General features: G+C 72.0%; 1 protein-coding gene across 1 annotated transcript in view; it reads right to left on the bottom strand.

Annotated features, from left to right (window-relative positions):
- Positions 1–8,368: 8,368 nt before the first annotated feature.
- The window catches only part of GRIK5 (glutamate ionotropic receptor kainate type subunit 5), a 39,032-nt gene continuing 32,831 nt past the window's right edge, over positions 8,369–14,569 (bottom strand). The window contains 3 exon segments of the mRNA XM_039513254.1: positions 8,369–9,268; positions 10,188–10,309; positions 10,837–10,965. Coding sequence (XP_039369188.1) covers positions 8,915–9,268; positions 10,188–10,309; positions 10,837–10,965 — 605 coding nt within the window. The 3' untranslated portion in view covers positions 8,369–8,914.

Below are 14,569 nucleotides of genomic sequence, written 5' to 3'. Positions count from 1 at the left end.
TCCTGCGCCCGCATCTCCATGGCAACGGCGTAGCCGGGCAACGGGAGAGGTGGCCACCCGGTGTTGCCATGGCAACGCAGAAGGGTTTCCACGGTAGCAAGGGTGACCGCATCGATGGGGGAGGGACCAGGGAGCTCCCCGCCCCCCCCCCCCCACACACACACCTCAGGACTCCTGAGTCCCTGCGCCCACCCGAGTGGGGTCCGGGTCCCCGCGGGATGGGGGGCAGAGGCGCCCCCTCCCCCCAAGGGGCTGGCCAGGGGCATCCTCAGCCCAGGCAGGGCCGGAAAGGGGGCGCAGGGAGGAGCTCCCGGCAGCAGCTGACCCCGCCCCAGATCCCAGGACGGGAATCCTGCCCCACAGCCGGGCTGCCCTGCCCCACAACCGGAGCGGCGCCGGGGCCTGGCAACCTCCCCCACCCGCCCCACGGCTCCGCAGGTGCCCCTCACTCCCGACCTGCAGCCCCTGCCAGCCCGGCCCTGCCCCTCCCCAGCCGGTGCCCCTCACTCCCGCCCCCAGCCCCTGCCAGCCCGGCCCTGCCCCCAGCCCTGCCGGTGCCCCTCACTCCCGCCCCAGCCCCCAGCCCGGCCCTGCCCCCAGCCGGTGCCCCTCACTCCCGCCCCGCAGCCCCCAGCCCGGCCCTGCCCCAGCCCTGCCGGTGCCCCTCACTCCCGCCCCCAGCCCCCAGCCCGGCCCTGCCCCCCAGCCGGTGCCCCTCACTCCCGCCCTGCAGCCCCTGCAGTTTAACCGGTTCCGTGTCACCCCGGTCTGGCCGGCCCGGCCCCAGTGCTGAAAGAACAGCTCCTCCCGGGACAAGGCGGGAACCCACGGGCCGTCTCCCCCCTCCCCCCACAGACCCCCCCCCGCCCTGCACTGCCCTCGGCCTCTCTCCTGGGCACCTGGGCGCTGGGGGGGGCTCTGCCCCATTCCCTGCGGGGTCTGTCAGGAGCCGCAGTCTCTGGGCACATTTAACCCTTCTGGGCTTGTGGTGGGTGGAGCGGGGCGAGACAGGGGGCTCGGGGGGGCTGGGTGGGGCGGGCCCCTGGCACCAGACCCCCCCGCCCCCCCCCCCGCCTGGCTGCTCCCTCCCGCGTCTCCTCCGCGCTGGCTTCAGCTCGCCACGTCCCTGGGCTGCAGCGACAGCAAAATGCCCCATCAGGATCCCCCCCCCGCAGAGATGGCATGGGGCAGCCCCCGCCCCCAAAGGGACAGGCCCCATAACCGCCCCCAGCCCCCCAACCCCCCGCCCCCAAGGGAACAGCCCCCCAACCCCCTGCAAAGGGACAGGCCCCAAAACCGCCCCCGCCCCAAGGGAACAGCCCCCAACCTCCAAAGGGACAGGCCCCATAACCGCCCCCGCCCCAAGGGAACAGCCCCCAACCCCTGCAAAGGACAGGCCCCATAACCGCCCCCGCCCCAAGGGAACAGCCCCCAACCCCTCCAAAGGGACAGGCCCCATAACCGCCCCGCTCCCAAGGAACAGCCCCCAACCCCTTCCAAAGGGACAGGCCCCATAACCGCCCCCCGCCCCCAAGGGAACAGCCCGCAACCCCCTCCAAAGGGACAGGCCCCATAACCGCCCCTGCCCCCAACTCCCCGCCCCAAGGGAACAGCCCCCACCCCCTCCAAAGGGACAGGCCCCATAACCACACCCAGCCCCCCAACAAGACAATCCCCAAAACACATGAAGACTCCTCCTGCCCCCAGGAAAACCTCAGCCCCAATACAGGAGACTCCCCACCATCCCCTTCAGCGCCCACCCGAGTCTGAGGAGGGGACCCCACTCCTCTGCCTCCCCCCAGAGGTGCCCTACGGGGGGGCTCCACTCAGATGCCCCCTGGACGAGTTGAGTTTGCGAGGTCTCAGAGCAGGGCCCAGGCAGGCTCCCGGGGAATGAGACCCCTGGGGAGGGGGCTGCCAGCGGGGGGGGGGTCCATGGGGCCGGAGGAGGCACATTGGGGGCGACAGAAGGGGGTAGGGGGATGGAATAGGGGAGGCTTCTCGAGCTGCCTGGAGAGAGACCCAGGGAGGAGGAGCTGTGGGAGGGATGCGACCTGCTCTGGGGAGCATCGCACCCCCCCCGTTCACCCCCTTGTTGGGCTGCAGGTCGGGAGTGAGGGGCACCAGCGGGGGGGGGATTAGGGGGCTTCCCTCACATGGCTTCAATTTCTGTCTGGCATCCCGAGGCTGACGTCATGTCTGGTTTCCATGGCAACCAGTGACTGACAACTGGACGCAGACCAATGAGTGGTTCTCTCCCCCAGGGGGCTGGAACTTCCCAGCATCCAGCCCAGCGGGTTTTTTTGGGGGGGGGGGGGGCGGGGCTGGGAGCCCGGACTCCTGGGTTCTCTCCCCAGCCTGCCCGAGATGGAGCAGCTGGGGGAGGGGAGGATCCCAGGGAGGCGGGGGAGATGCGCATGTCAGTGGGGATGTGACTCATCTCCTGGCAATGGGTCCCTGGCGTGGGAGGGGAAACCCCCCGAGCAAGGGGGGCCGGGGGGCCCCAGGGGGCAGGTTATTTCTGGTGAGAAGAGGCTTGTTCATTAAAAGAGCCGAGATGGTTTTTGGCACCATTTTCTGGCAGCTCTGCTGGTGCCCCTCACTCCCGACCCGCAGCCCCTGCCAGCCCAGCCCTGCCGGTGCCCCTCACTCCCGACCCGCAGCCCCTGCCAGGACAGCCCTGCCCCCCCACAGCTCTGCCGGTGCCCCTCACTCCCGACCCGCAGCCCCTGCCAGCCCAGCCCTGCCGGTGCCCCTCACTCCCGACCTGCAGCCCCTGCCAGGACAGCCCTGCCCCCCCACAGCTCTGCCGGTGCCCCTCACCCCGACCCGCAGCCCCTGCCAGCCCAGCCCTGCCGGTGCCCTCACTCCCGACCTGCAGCCCCTGCCAGGACAGCCCTGCCCCCCCACAGCTCTGCCGGTGCCCCTCACTCCCGACCCGCAGCCCCTGCCAGCCCAGCCCTGCCGGTGCCCCTCACTCCCGACCCGCAGCGCCTGCCAGGACAGCCCTGCCCCCCCACAGCTCTGCCGGTGCCCCTCACTCCCGACCCGCAGCCCCTGCCAGCCCAGCCCTGCCGGTGCCCCTCACTCCCGACCTGCAGCCCCTGCCAGGACAGCCCTGCCCCCCCACAGCTCTGCCGGTGCCCCTCACTCCCGACCCGCAGCCCCTGCCAGCCCAGCCCTGCCGGTGCCCCTCACTCCCGACCTGCAGCCCCTGCCAGGACAGCCCTGCCCCCCCACAGCTCTGCTGGTGCCCCTCACTCCCGACCCGCAGCCCCTGCCAGCCCAGCCCTGCCGGTGCCCCTCACTCACGACCCGCAGCCCCCTGTTAGCCCAGCTCTGCCGGTGCCCCTCACTCCCGACCCGCAGCCCCCTGTTAGCCCAGCTCTGCCGGTGCCCCTCACTCCCGACCCGCAGCCCCCTGTTAGCCCAGCTCCGCCGGTGCCCCTCACACCCGACCCGCAGCCCCCTGTTAGCCCAGCTCCTCCGGTGCCCCTCACTCCCGACCCGCAGCCCCCTGTTAGCCCAGCTCTGCCGGTGCCCCTCACTCCCGACCCGCAGCCCCTGCCAGCCCAGCCCTGCCGGTGCCCCTCACTCCCGACCCGCAGCCCCTGCCAGCCCAGCCCTGCCGGTGCCCCTCACTCCCGACCCGCAGTCCCTGCCAGCCCAGCCCTGCCGCTGCCCCTCACTCCCGACCCGCAGTCCCTGTCAGCCCAGCTCTACCAGTGCCCCTCACTCCCGACCCGCAGCCCCTGCCAGCCCAGCCCTGCCGGTGCCCCGCACTCTCGACCCGCAGCCCCCTCTTAGCCCAGCTCCGCCGGTGCCCCTCACTCCCGACCCGCAGCCCCCTGTTAGCCCAGCTCTGCCGGTGCCCCTCACTCCCGACCCGCAGCCCCTGCTAGCCCCTGTTGGTTTATCAGTGGGCGTGAACAGGGGTTCAGGGACTCACAGGGTCACCAACCCCGCCAACCCCCCCCCCACGCGCAGAGCCGCGGCTGCAGCTGGCACAGCCTCCTCCCCGCCAGAACAATGAGGCTCCGGTTACACGGAGGCCAGTCCTGGCGCCGGGGATTTTCCATTCGCGCCCGCAGGAAGCACCGGGGGAAGGCGGGGGGAGGGATGGGAAGGGGACAGAGGCTACTGGGGGTGGGCCCTGAGCTCTGTGGGGGGCTGGGATGGGGGATGGGGGGCGCAGCTCCCCCTGGGGGTAACTCACGAGGGACACGGGCCGGAGGTAATGGGGGGGCCCTGCGCCTGCTGGGAACAGGCTGAACCCTGCAAACTCAGTGAGCAAATGGGGCCCAAAGCCCTCAGCCAGCCAGTCCCTGGGGCCGGATGGGAACCGCCCCCCTCCCCCCCCCCGGGAAAGGCCCCAGCCCCGGCTCTGGCCTGGTTCTTCTGACTGTGGGTTAGGGTCTGATGGACTGAAACCGCCTCACCTGAGAGCAGGAAAGGCTGAGGAAGGTCCCCACCCCGCCAGCTCCTCCGGTGCCCCTCACTCCCGACTCGCAGCCCCCTGTTAGCCCAGCTCTGCCAGTGCCCCTCACTCCCGACCCGCAGCCCCCTGTTAGCCCAGCTCTGCCAGTGCCCCTCACTCCCGACCCGCAGCCCCCTGTTAGCCCAGCACTGCCGGTGCCCCTCCCTCCCGACCCGCAGCCCCTGTTAGCCCAGCTCTGCCCGTGCCCCTCACTCCCGACCCGCAGCCCCCTGTTAGCCCAGCTCTGCCAGTGCCCCTCACTCCCGACCCGCAGCCCCCTGTTAGCCCAGCTCTGCCGGTGCCCCTCACTCCCGACCCGCAGCCCCCTGTTAGCCCAGCTCTGCCGGTGCCCCTCACTCCCGACCCGCAGCCCCCTGTTAGCCCAGCTCTGCCGGTGCCCCTCACTCCCGACCCGCAGCCCCCTGTTAGCCCAGCTCTGCCGGTGCCCCTCACTCCCGACCCGCAGCCCCCGTTAGCCCAGCCCTGCCGGTGCCCCTCACTCCCGACCCGCAGCCCCTGCCAGCCCAGCCCTGCCGGTGCCCCTCACTCCCGACCCGCAGCCCCCTGTTAGCCCAGCCCTGCCGGTGCCCCTCACTCCCGACCCGCAGCCCCCTGTTAGCCCAGCTCTGCCGGTGCCCCTCACTCCCGACCCGCAGCCCCCTGTTAGCCCAGCCCTGCCGGTGCCCCTCACTCCCGACCCGCAGCCCCCTGTTAGCCCAGCTCTGCCAGTGCCCCTCACTCCCGACCCGCAGCCCCTGCCAGCCCAGCCCTGCCGGTGCCCCTCACTCCCGACCCGCAGCCCCTGCCAGCCCAGCTCTGCCGGTGCCCCTCACTCCCGACCCCCCGCCCCTGCTCCTCCCCAGCTCTGCCGGTGCCCCTCCCGACCCGCAGCCCCTGCTCCCCCCCAGCTCTGCCGGTGCCCCTCACTCCCGACCCACAGCCCCCTGTTAGCCCAGCTCTGACGGTGCCCCTCACTCCCGACCCGCAGCCCCCTGTTAGCCCAGCCCTGCCGGTGCCCCTCACTCCCGACCCGCAGCCCCCTGTTAGCCCAGCCCTGCCGGTGCCCCTCACTCCCGACCCGCAGCTGGAAAGGCGGGGGGGGGGGCAGGTGTCGGCTCCTCTGGGGGAACCTGGAGCCTGAGGCAGGTCGAGTTGGTGCCTCACTCGGTGCAGGGGGGCGGGGGGGGGGCTCAGCTGGCGGGAGCAGGGAGCCACCTGGTGGCCATGATAGAGCATCACAGCGTCTGGCGCGGGACCTCTGTGCCCAGGGGGGTTCAACCCCGTCCCCCCTCAGATGGGTCAGTCCACTCCCACATCCCACCCCCCTCCCTCCCCTCAGATGGGTCAGTCCGGTCCCACATCGCACCCCCTCCCTCCCCTCAGATGGGTCAGTCCACTCCCACATCGCACCCCCGTCCCTCCCCTCAGATGGGTCAGTCCACTCCCACATCGCACCTCCGTTCCCCCTCAGATGGGTCAGTCCACTCCCACATCGCACCCCCGTCCCTCCCCTCAGATGGGTCAGTCCACTCCCACATCGCACCCCCGTTCCTCCCCTCAGATGGGTCAGTCCACTCCCACATCCCAGCCCCCTCCCTCCCCTCAGATGGGTCAGTCCACTCCCACATCGCACCCCCGTCCCTCCCCTCAGATGGGTCAGTCCGGTCCCACATCGCGCCCCCGTCCCCCCTCAGATGGGTCAGTCCGGTCCCACATCGCACCCCCGTCCCCCCTCAGATGGGTCAGTCCGGTCCCACATCGCACCCCCGTCCCCCCTCAGATGGGTCAGTCCACTCCCACATCGCACCCCCGTTCCCCCTCAGATGGGTCAGTCCACTCCCACATCGCACCCCCGTTCCTCCCCTCAGATGGGTCAGTCCGGTCCCACATCGCACCCCCATCCCCCCTCAGATGGGTCAGTCCACTCCACATCGCACCCCGTCCCCCTCAGATGGGTCAGTCCGGTCCCACATCGCACCCCGTTCCCCTCAGATGGGTCAGTCCGGTCCCACATCGCACCCCGTCCCCCTCAGATGGGTCAGTCCACTCCCATCGCACCCCGTCCCCCTCAGATGGGTCAGTCCGGTCCGACATCGCACCCCCGTACCCCCTCAGATGGGTCAGTCCGGTCCCACATCGCACCCCCGTCCCCCCTCAGATGGGTCAGTCCGGTCCGACATCGCACCCCCGTCCCCCCTCAGATGGGTCAGTCCGGTCCCACATCCCAGCCCCCTCCCTCCCCTCAGATGGGTCAGTCCACTCCCACATCGCACCCCCGTCCCCCCTCAGATGGGTCAGTCCGGTCCCACATCGCGCCCCCGTTCCCCCTCAGATGGGTCAGTCCGGTCCCACATCGCGCCCCCGTTCCCCCTCAGATGGGTCAGTCCGGTCCCACATCGCGCCCCCGTTCCCCCTCAGATGGGTCAGTCCACTCCCACATCGCGCCCCCGTTCCCCCTCAGATGGGTCAGTCCGGTCTCAGTTCTCATTCCCCCCCCTCCCCGTTTTGGGTTGGCCCAAACGCGTCATTTTATACCATTGCCTAGGCTCATTTGAATATTTGCATCTAATTTGCATATACAGGGCACAGAGCTGTAATCTGCCTTTAAAAAAACCCATCGGCTCGGCTGTTCCCATGGCAACAGCGCCGGCTCCGCCCCCTTGGAGCCCCACGGGGGCGGGGCTTGATGCCCCCTGAACTCGGCCCCTTGGGCGCCGCCTGTAACCGCCCCCGGACCCCCAGACCAGCCCCGCAGCCCGAGGGTAACGGGAAGAGCGCCCGCCCCCCCCGGCCTGGGGGGGGGGGCTGCGGGTCGGGAGTGAGGGGCGCTGGGGCAGGGGCTGCCGGTCAGGAGTGAGGGGCGCCAGGGGCAGGGGCTGCGGGTCGGGAGTGAGGGCGCTGGCCGAGCGGGGCTGCGGGTCGGGGAGTGAGGGGCGCTGGGGGCAGGGGCTGCGGGTCGGGACTGAGGGGCGCTGGGGCAGGGGCTGCGGGTCGGGAGTGAGGGGCGCTGGCCGAGCGGGGGGCTGCGGGTCGGGAGTGAGGGGCGCCGGGGGGCAGGGGGCTGCGGGTTGGGAGTGAGGGGCGCCAGGGGCAGGGGGCTGCGGGTCGGGAGTGAGGGGCGCCGGGGGCTGCGGGTCGGGAGTGAGGGGCGCTGGGGGGGGCTGCGGGTCAGGAGTGAGGGGTGCTGGGGGGGCCTGTGGGTCGGGAGTGAGGGGCGCCGAGGGGCAGGGGGCTGCGGGTCGGGAGTGAGGGGCGCCGGGGGCTGCCGGTCGGGAGTGAGGGGCGCGAGGGCAGGGGCTGCGGGTCGGGAGCAGGGGCTGCGGGTCGGGAGTGAGGGGCGCCGGGGCAGGGGCTGCGGGTCGGGAGTGAGGGGCGGAGAGCGGGGGCTGCGGGTCGGGAGTGAGGGGCGCTGCAGAGCGGGGGCTGCGGGTCGGGAGTGAGGGGCGCTGCAGAGCAGGGGCTGCGGGTCGGGAGTGAGGGGCGCTGCAGAGCGGGGCTGCGGGTCGGGAGTGAGGGGCGCTGGGGGGCAGGGGGCTGCGGGTCGGGAGTGAGGGGGGCCGGCAGAGCGGGGGGCTGCGGGTCGGGAGTGAGGGGCGCTGCAGAGCGGGGGCTGCCGGTCGGGAGTGAGGGGCGCCGGCAGAGCGGGGCTGCGGGTCGGGAGTGAGGGGCGGCAGAGCAGGGGCTGCGGGTCGGGAGTGAGGGGCGCTGCAGAGCGGGGCTGCGGGTCGGGAGTGAGGGGCGCCGGGGGCTGCGGGTCGGGAGTGAGGGGCACCGGCAGAGCCGGGGGCTGCGGGTCGGGAGTGAGGGGCGCTGGGGGGCAGGGGGCTGCGGGTCGGGAGTGAGGGGTGCCGGCAGAGCGGGGGGCTGCGGGTCGGGAGTGAGGGGCGCTGGGGGGCAGGGGGCTGCGGGTCGGGAGTGAGGGGTGCCGGCAGAGCGGGGGGCTGCGGGTCGGGAGTGAGGGGCGCCGGTAACAAAGCCGCCCTGGCGTCGCTGGTAAAATCTCCCGTCGGTTTATTCCCTCGGCCTCGCTCGGATTCTCCCGTTTTGGTTCTATAGAAATTTCTCCAAAAAGAACAAAAAGACGGAAACAAGAGGGAATGAAACGAGCCGGGGGGGCCGGGCCCCCCCCCGTCCGTGCCGCTTGCTCCTCGGGCCGGGCCGGGCCCTGCGGCCGGTTCCCCTGAGTTCGTGGCCCCCCGGCCATGGGGATCCCGCAGCCCCGGCTCTGCCCCCCCTCGCGGGGGGGTCTGTCCTGGTCCAGCGCTGGCACGTTTCCAAAAGCACCTGACCCCCCAGCCCGGGCCTCCCCCGCCTCCAGGCAGGTGGGGGCTGCGTCCCGTCCCCCGGCGGCAGGGGATGGAGGCCCGAGGGGGCGCGTCCGGGGGGGCCCGGCATACGCACGGCGTACATGGCTAAGGGGCGAAGGCCGCGGGGGGGTCAGTCCTGCTCAGTCAGGTCCCGGGGCCCCCCCCGGCGTGGGGTGCCCTCCTCAGGGGGCGGGGGCCGGCGGGGGGTGGGGGGCCCCCCCCGCAGAGTCTGGATGCGCCGGCACTCGTGGCAGATGCGGATGTGGGTGCAGGGCCGGGGGGGCTCCTCCAGGAGGCGCTGGGGGGCGGGTTCGGAGGCCAGGGGCCCCGCGTAGAGTTTCCCGTTGCTGAGGCGCATCTCGCGGACGGCGCGTAGGGCCAGGCCTGCCCGGGGGGGGGGCCGCCGGCGCCGCCGGGACCGCGTGGGCTTCCGGCACGACACCGCCTGGCGCAGCTCCCGCAGCATCTCCTGGCACACCGAGAGCTGGGGGGAGAGCGGGGGTCAGGGCGCCGGACGCCTGGGTTCCTTCCTCACCGCCCCTCCCGGCGCCGGACGCCTGGGTTCCTTCCTCACCGCCCCTCCCGGCGCCGGACGCCTGGGTTCCTTCCTCTCCGCCCCTCCCGGCGCCGGACGCCTGGGTTCCTTCCTCACCGCCCCTCCCGGCGCCGAACGCCTGGGTTCCTTCCTCTCCGCCCCTCCCGGCGCCGGACGCCTGGGTTCCTTCCTCACCGCCCCTCCCGGCGCCGGACGCCTGGGTTCCTTCCTCTCCGCCCCTCCCGGCGCCGAACGCCTGGGTTCCGTCCTCACACCGGACGCCTGGGTTCCTTCCTCTCCGCCCCTCCCGGCGCCGAACGCCTGGGTTCCTTCCTCTCCACCCCTCCCGGCGCCGTACGCCTGGGTTCCTTCCTCACCGCCCCTCCAGGCACCGGACGCCTGGGTTCCTTCCTCTCCGCCCCTCCCGGCGCCGAACGCCTGGGTTCCTTCCTCTCCGCCCCTCCCGGCGCCGAACGCCTGCGTTCCTTCCTCTCCACCCCTCCCAGCGCCGTACGCCTGGGTTCCTTCCTCACCGCCCCTCCAGGCGCCGGACGCCTGGGTTCCTTCCTCTCCGCCCCTCCCGGCGCCGTACGCCTGGGTTCCTTCCTCTCCGCCCCTCCCGGCGCCGGACGCCTGGGTTCCTTCCTCACCGCCCCTCCAGGCGCCGGACGCCTGGGTTCCTTCCTCACCGCCCCTCCCGGCGCCGGACGCCTGGGTTCCTTCCTCACCACCCCTCCCAGCGCTGGACGCCTGGGTTCCTTCCTCCCCGCCCCTCCCGGCACCGGACGCCTGGGTTCCTTCCTCGCCGCCCCTCCCTGCACCGGACGCCTGGGTTCCCTCCCCCGCACGGGAGCCCCCACTCTCCCACCTCCTCGGTCTCCGCCGAGCGGCGCGTGGCCCAGACGAACTCCATGACGGCCACAAAAACGGCGACGACGAGTCCGCAGATGAGAACCACGAAGATGCCCCCGATGTTCTCCATGCCCAGACCTGGGGGAGAGACGGGGTCAGGGGGGGCCGGCTGCACTCGCTCCCCCCCCGCCAACCTGCCCCCCGGGCTTGGGCTGACAGCGCCCCCGCCCCTGCCAACCCGCCCCGGCCTGGGCCTGCCAGCGCCCCGCCCCCTGCCAACCCGCCCCCGGGCCTGGGCCTGCCAGCGCCCCCGCCCCTGCCAACCGCCCCAGCCTGGGCCTGCCAGCGCCCCGCCCCCTGCCAACCGGCCCCGGCCTGGTCCTGCCAGCGCCCCGCCGCCCCTGCCCCGGCCTGGGCCTGCCAGCGCCCCGCGCCCCGCCCCGGCCTGGGCCTGCCAGCGCCCCGCCCCGCCAACCGGCCCCGGCCTGGGCCTGCCAGCGCCCTGGCGCCCCGCCCCGGCCTGGGCCTGCCAGCGCCCCGCGCCCCGCCCCGGCCTGGGCCTGCCAGCGCCCCCCCCCCGCCAACCAGCCCCCCAGCCTGGGCCTGCCAGCACCCCGGCGCCCCCGCCCCGGCCTGGGCCTGCCAGCGCCCCCCGCCCCCCTCACCCTTGGCCCGATGATCCTGCTCCTTGGGGCACTTGCCGCCCTCCCACCACTTGCGTTTGAGGATCTCCAGCCGGTTGTTCTCCTGCAGCTGCAGAATGGCCAGTGTGATCTCGTCCCGGAACGGGGAGCCTGGGGGAAGGGGGGGTCAGGCCACGGGGGGACTGCCCCCCATGACCCCCCAGCCCCCCATCTGCCTTTCTGCCCCCCAGGAGCCCAGCCCGGCCTGTGCCCTGCAGCCCCCTGCCCCCCACCTGGGAGCCCCCAAGGGACCAGCGGGTCACTGACCCATGGCTGGGCTCCGAGCTGTGTGGTCGTGTCCCTTCCCAGGCGGGTCTGTGCCGGCCGGGGGCACCGGGAGCCCCCCAGCGGTATCGGGCGGGTCGGCACCTCCCTGGCATGGTGCCCCCTCGGCCCCTTCTCGCGGCAGCTCCACGGGGCAGGGGGGCGGATGTGGAACGGACACGAGCGGCCCCTCGGCAAACAAGTCCCAGGAGGTCGGGAACGTCTGTTCTCCCGCAAGGCGACCCCCGGCCGGGCCCGGCGTGGGGCACCGGGAGGAGCTGGCTGCGGGCTGGGCCCGGCGTGGGGCACCGGGAGGAGCTGGGCCGGGGGCCGGGCCCGGCGTGGGGCACCGGGAGGAGCTGGCCGCGGGCTGGGCCCGGCGTGGGGCACCGGGAGGAGCTGGGCCGGGGGCCGGGCCCGGCGTGGGGCACCGGGAGGAGCTGGGCCGGGGCCGGGCCCGGCGTGGGGCACCGGGAGGAGCTGGGCCGGGGCCGGGCCCGGCGTGGGGCACTGGGAGGAGCTGGGCTGGGGCCGGGCCCGGCGTGGGGCACCGGGAGGAGCTGGCCGGGGCCGGGCCCGGCGTGGGGCACCGGGAGGAGCTGGGCGGGGCCGGGCCCGGCCTGGGGCACCGGGAGGAGCTGGGCCGGGGGCCGGGCCCGGCGTGGGGCACCGGGAGGAGCTGGGCTGGGGGCCGGGCCCGGCGTGGGGCACCGGGAGGAGCTGGGCCGGGGGCCGGGCCCGGCCTGGGGCACCGGGAGGAGCTGGGCCGCGGGCCGGGCCGGTGTGGGTGTGGTGGAGTAGAGAGCAGGGGCTGTCTGTGGGGGGGATGGGAGAGCAGGGAGGATTTTAGGGGAGATGCAGGGATTCAGCCTGTAAGACGAGCTAGGCCTGGGGGAGGGGAGGTGACACCTCGGCCCAGGAGCTAGACAAAGAAAAGGGGCGAAGGGGGAGGGTTGAGTCAGTCTTCGGTTGGGAACTGGGAGGTGGGTTTCCAGGGGATCCTAGGCTGGGATCCAAGCACCCTGAACCCCCCAGAGAGGCCAGAGTGAGGGGTCCTGGCTCTGAACACGAGCGGGGCTGTATCCTGTGATCCTGTTGTTCAATAAACCTGCTGTGTTACTGGCTGGCTGAGAGTCCTGGTGAATCGTAGGGAGCACGGGGGTGCAGGGCCGGGCTCCCCCACACTCCATGACAACTGGTGGCAGCGGTGGGATCGACTGCACCCCGTGGACGGTGCTTCCTGCAGTAAGTGACTGGGGAGCAGTAAAACGAAGGGGCGATTCACCCCTGGGCGAGTGTGACCAGCGAGAAGGACTTTGCAGTAACAGGGTCCCCCGGGGGATCACAGCGAGCGATCCCAGGGGCGGAGGAGTCTGCAGCTCGACCCTGGCAGAGAGGGGGTGACCTCACGGACTGGCACACTAGGGGTCCCCCTGGAACACGTGGGGAGCGGCGAGCACCCCGGCCTGCGAGCGGCCAGCAGGAAGATGTTTGCCCAGCAGCGCAAGTGTGAGCTGGTGGAGCTGTGCAAGCAGGGGGGGCTGCGCCATGGGAAGCTCACCAAGGCCCAGCTGATTGCCTGGCTGGAGGAGAGAGACCACGTCAATGAACCGGTCCCTGTCTCTGAGGGAAGCAGCCCGGCAGATGCAGCGCAGGCACCAGTGTCTGTCCCCGCTGGGAGTGGTCAGCCGGCCGCTGAGGGCTCCTCGAGACCCCCCACCCCTAGGCGGAGGGGGAGGGGGAGCCCAGCGACTACCGAGGGCTCAGTGGCCAGCAGGGGATCGTCCCGGCGGAGCTCCCTGTCCCTGGAGCGGAGGCGGCTGGAATATGACAGGGAGGCGCTCGAGTTAAGGAGGCAAGAACTGAGACAGGAGCGGGAGGAGAAGGAGAACCAGCGTAAACATGAGCTGGACCTGGCCCGGCTGAGGAGCAGGGAGGCCCCGGCTGCAGTGAGTGAGGGGGGGCCCAAGCCTACAAAGAGCTTCGATAAGAACTTCCTGGCCCGGCGTAAGGAGGGGGAGGACATAGACACCTTCCTGACGGCCTTTGAGAATGCCTGCGAGCTGCACCAGGTTGACCCTGCAGACAGGATCCGGCGCCTCACCCCCTTACTGGACTCCACCGCCGTGGAGGTGTACAGCCGAATGAGAGGGGCGGAGGCAGGGGACTACGAACTGTTCAAAGAGGCCCTGCTCCGCGAGTTTGGGCTGACCCCGGAGATGTACCGGAAGAGGTTCCGGGGTCAACGTAAGACCCGGGAGGTCACATACCTACAACTGGTCAACCGGGCGCAGGGATATGCCCGCAAGTGGACGGCTGGGGCCCAAACCAGAGAGGACCTGCTTGACCTAGTCGTACTGGAGCACCTGTATGAGCAGTGCCCGTCGGACCTGAGGCGGTGGGTGATGGACCAGAAGCCGGAGAACCCGCAGCATGCAGGCCGGCTGGCCGACCAATACATGGACAGTCGGGCGGGGGATGGCAGGGAGGAGTCTCGAGGGAGCAGGCCTGCCTCAACGCAGAGAGAGAGTCACCACGGGGCCTCCCAGTGGGGGCCTATGGAGAACCCCCACCAAAGGGGAACATCCAGCATCAGGTCCACCCGACCCCCTCGAGGGGACCCACGAGACATGGGCTGCTATCGCTGTGGCCAACGAGGCCACATACGGGCCCAGTGCCCCAAGCTCAGGGACAGACCGAGCAGACCCAACCTGCAGAGGGTTGACTGGGTAAAGACCCGGTCGGATGAGGGGCAGCATTCCCAGGAAAGGGGGGCTGGCCGCGTACCACCTGGGAAGGAGGGAGGAGAGCCCCAGGTCAGCTCCTCGGGGGGGCTGGATGCTCCGGACCCAGGGTTTTTGGTCTACAGGGTGGGCACGGGGCTGCCCCTCCGGAACCAGTGCCTTGTTCCCCTGGAGGTGGATGGGAGGAAGGGCACTGGGTACTGGGACACAGGCGCAGAGGTGACGCTGGCCCGGCCCGAGGTGGTGGCCCCAAATCGGATGGTGCCTGATACCTACCTGACCCTGATGGGCGTGAGCGGGACCCCATTCAAGGTGCCTGTGGCAAGGATGCACCTGAAGTGGGGGGTCAAGGAGGGCCCCAAGGATGTGGGGGTGCACCCCCATTTGCCCACAGAGGTGCTAATGTGGGGGGACCTCGAAGCCTGGCCAGGCAATGCCCGGGGTGCCCTGGCCGTGACCCGTAGTCAGAGTCGGCGCAGGGCACTGCACCCTGACAACGGGGAAGGTACTCTGCCCGAGGCGCAGGACCCTGACCTGGCGGGGAGGGAACGCCCAGGGACACGGCCCGGAGAGGCTGCGGCCTCAGACCCAGCCGGTGAGAGAGAGCAGGTCCCCATCCCTGTCCCAGCTGCTGAGTTCCAGGCCGAGGTGCAGAAAGATCCCTCCTTGCAGAAGCCCAGGGACCGGGCTGACCTCAGTGCGGTACA

The sequence above is a fragment of the Mauremys reevesii genome, linkage group 24, assembly GCF_016161935.1.
Source record: "Mauremys reevesii isolate NIE-2019 linkage group 24, ASM1616193v1, whole genome shotgun sequence".
Lineage (NCBI taxonomy): Eukaryota > Metazoa > Chordata > Testudines > Geoemydidae > Mauremys > Mauremys reevesii.
The sequence above is the reverse complement of the archived record's forward strand: the minus strand, read 5'-3'. Positions and strand labels throughout refer to the sequence as shown.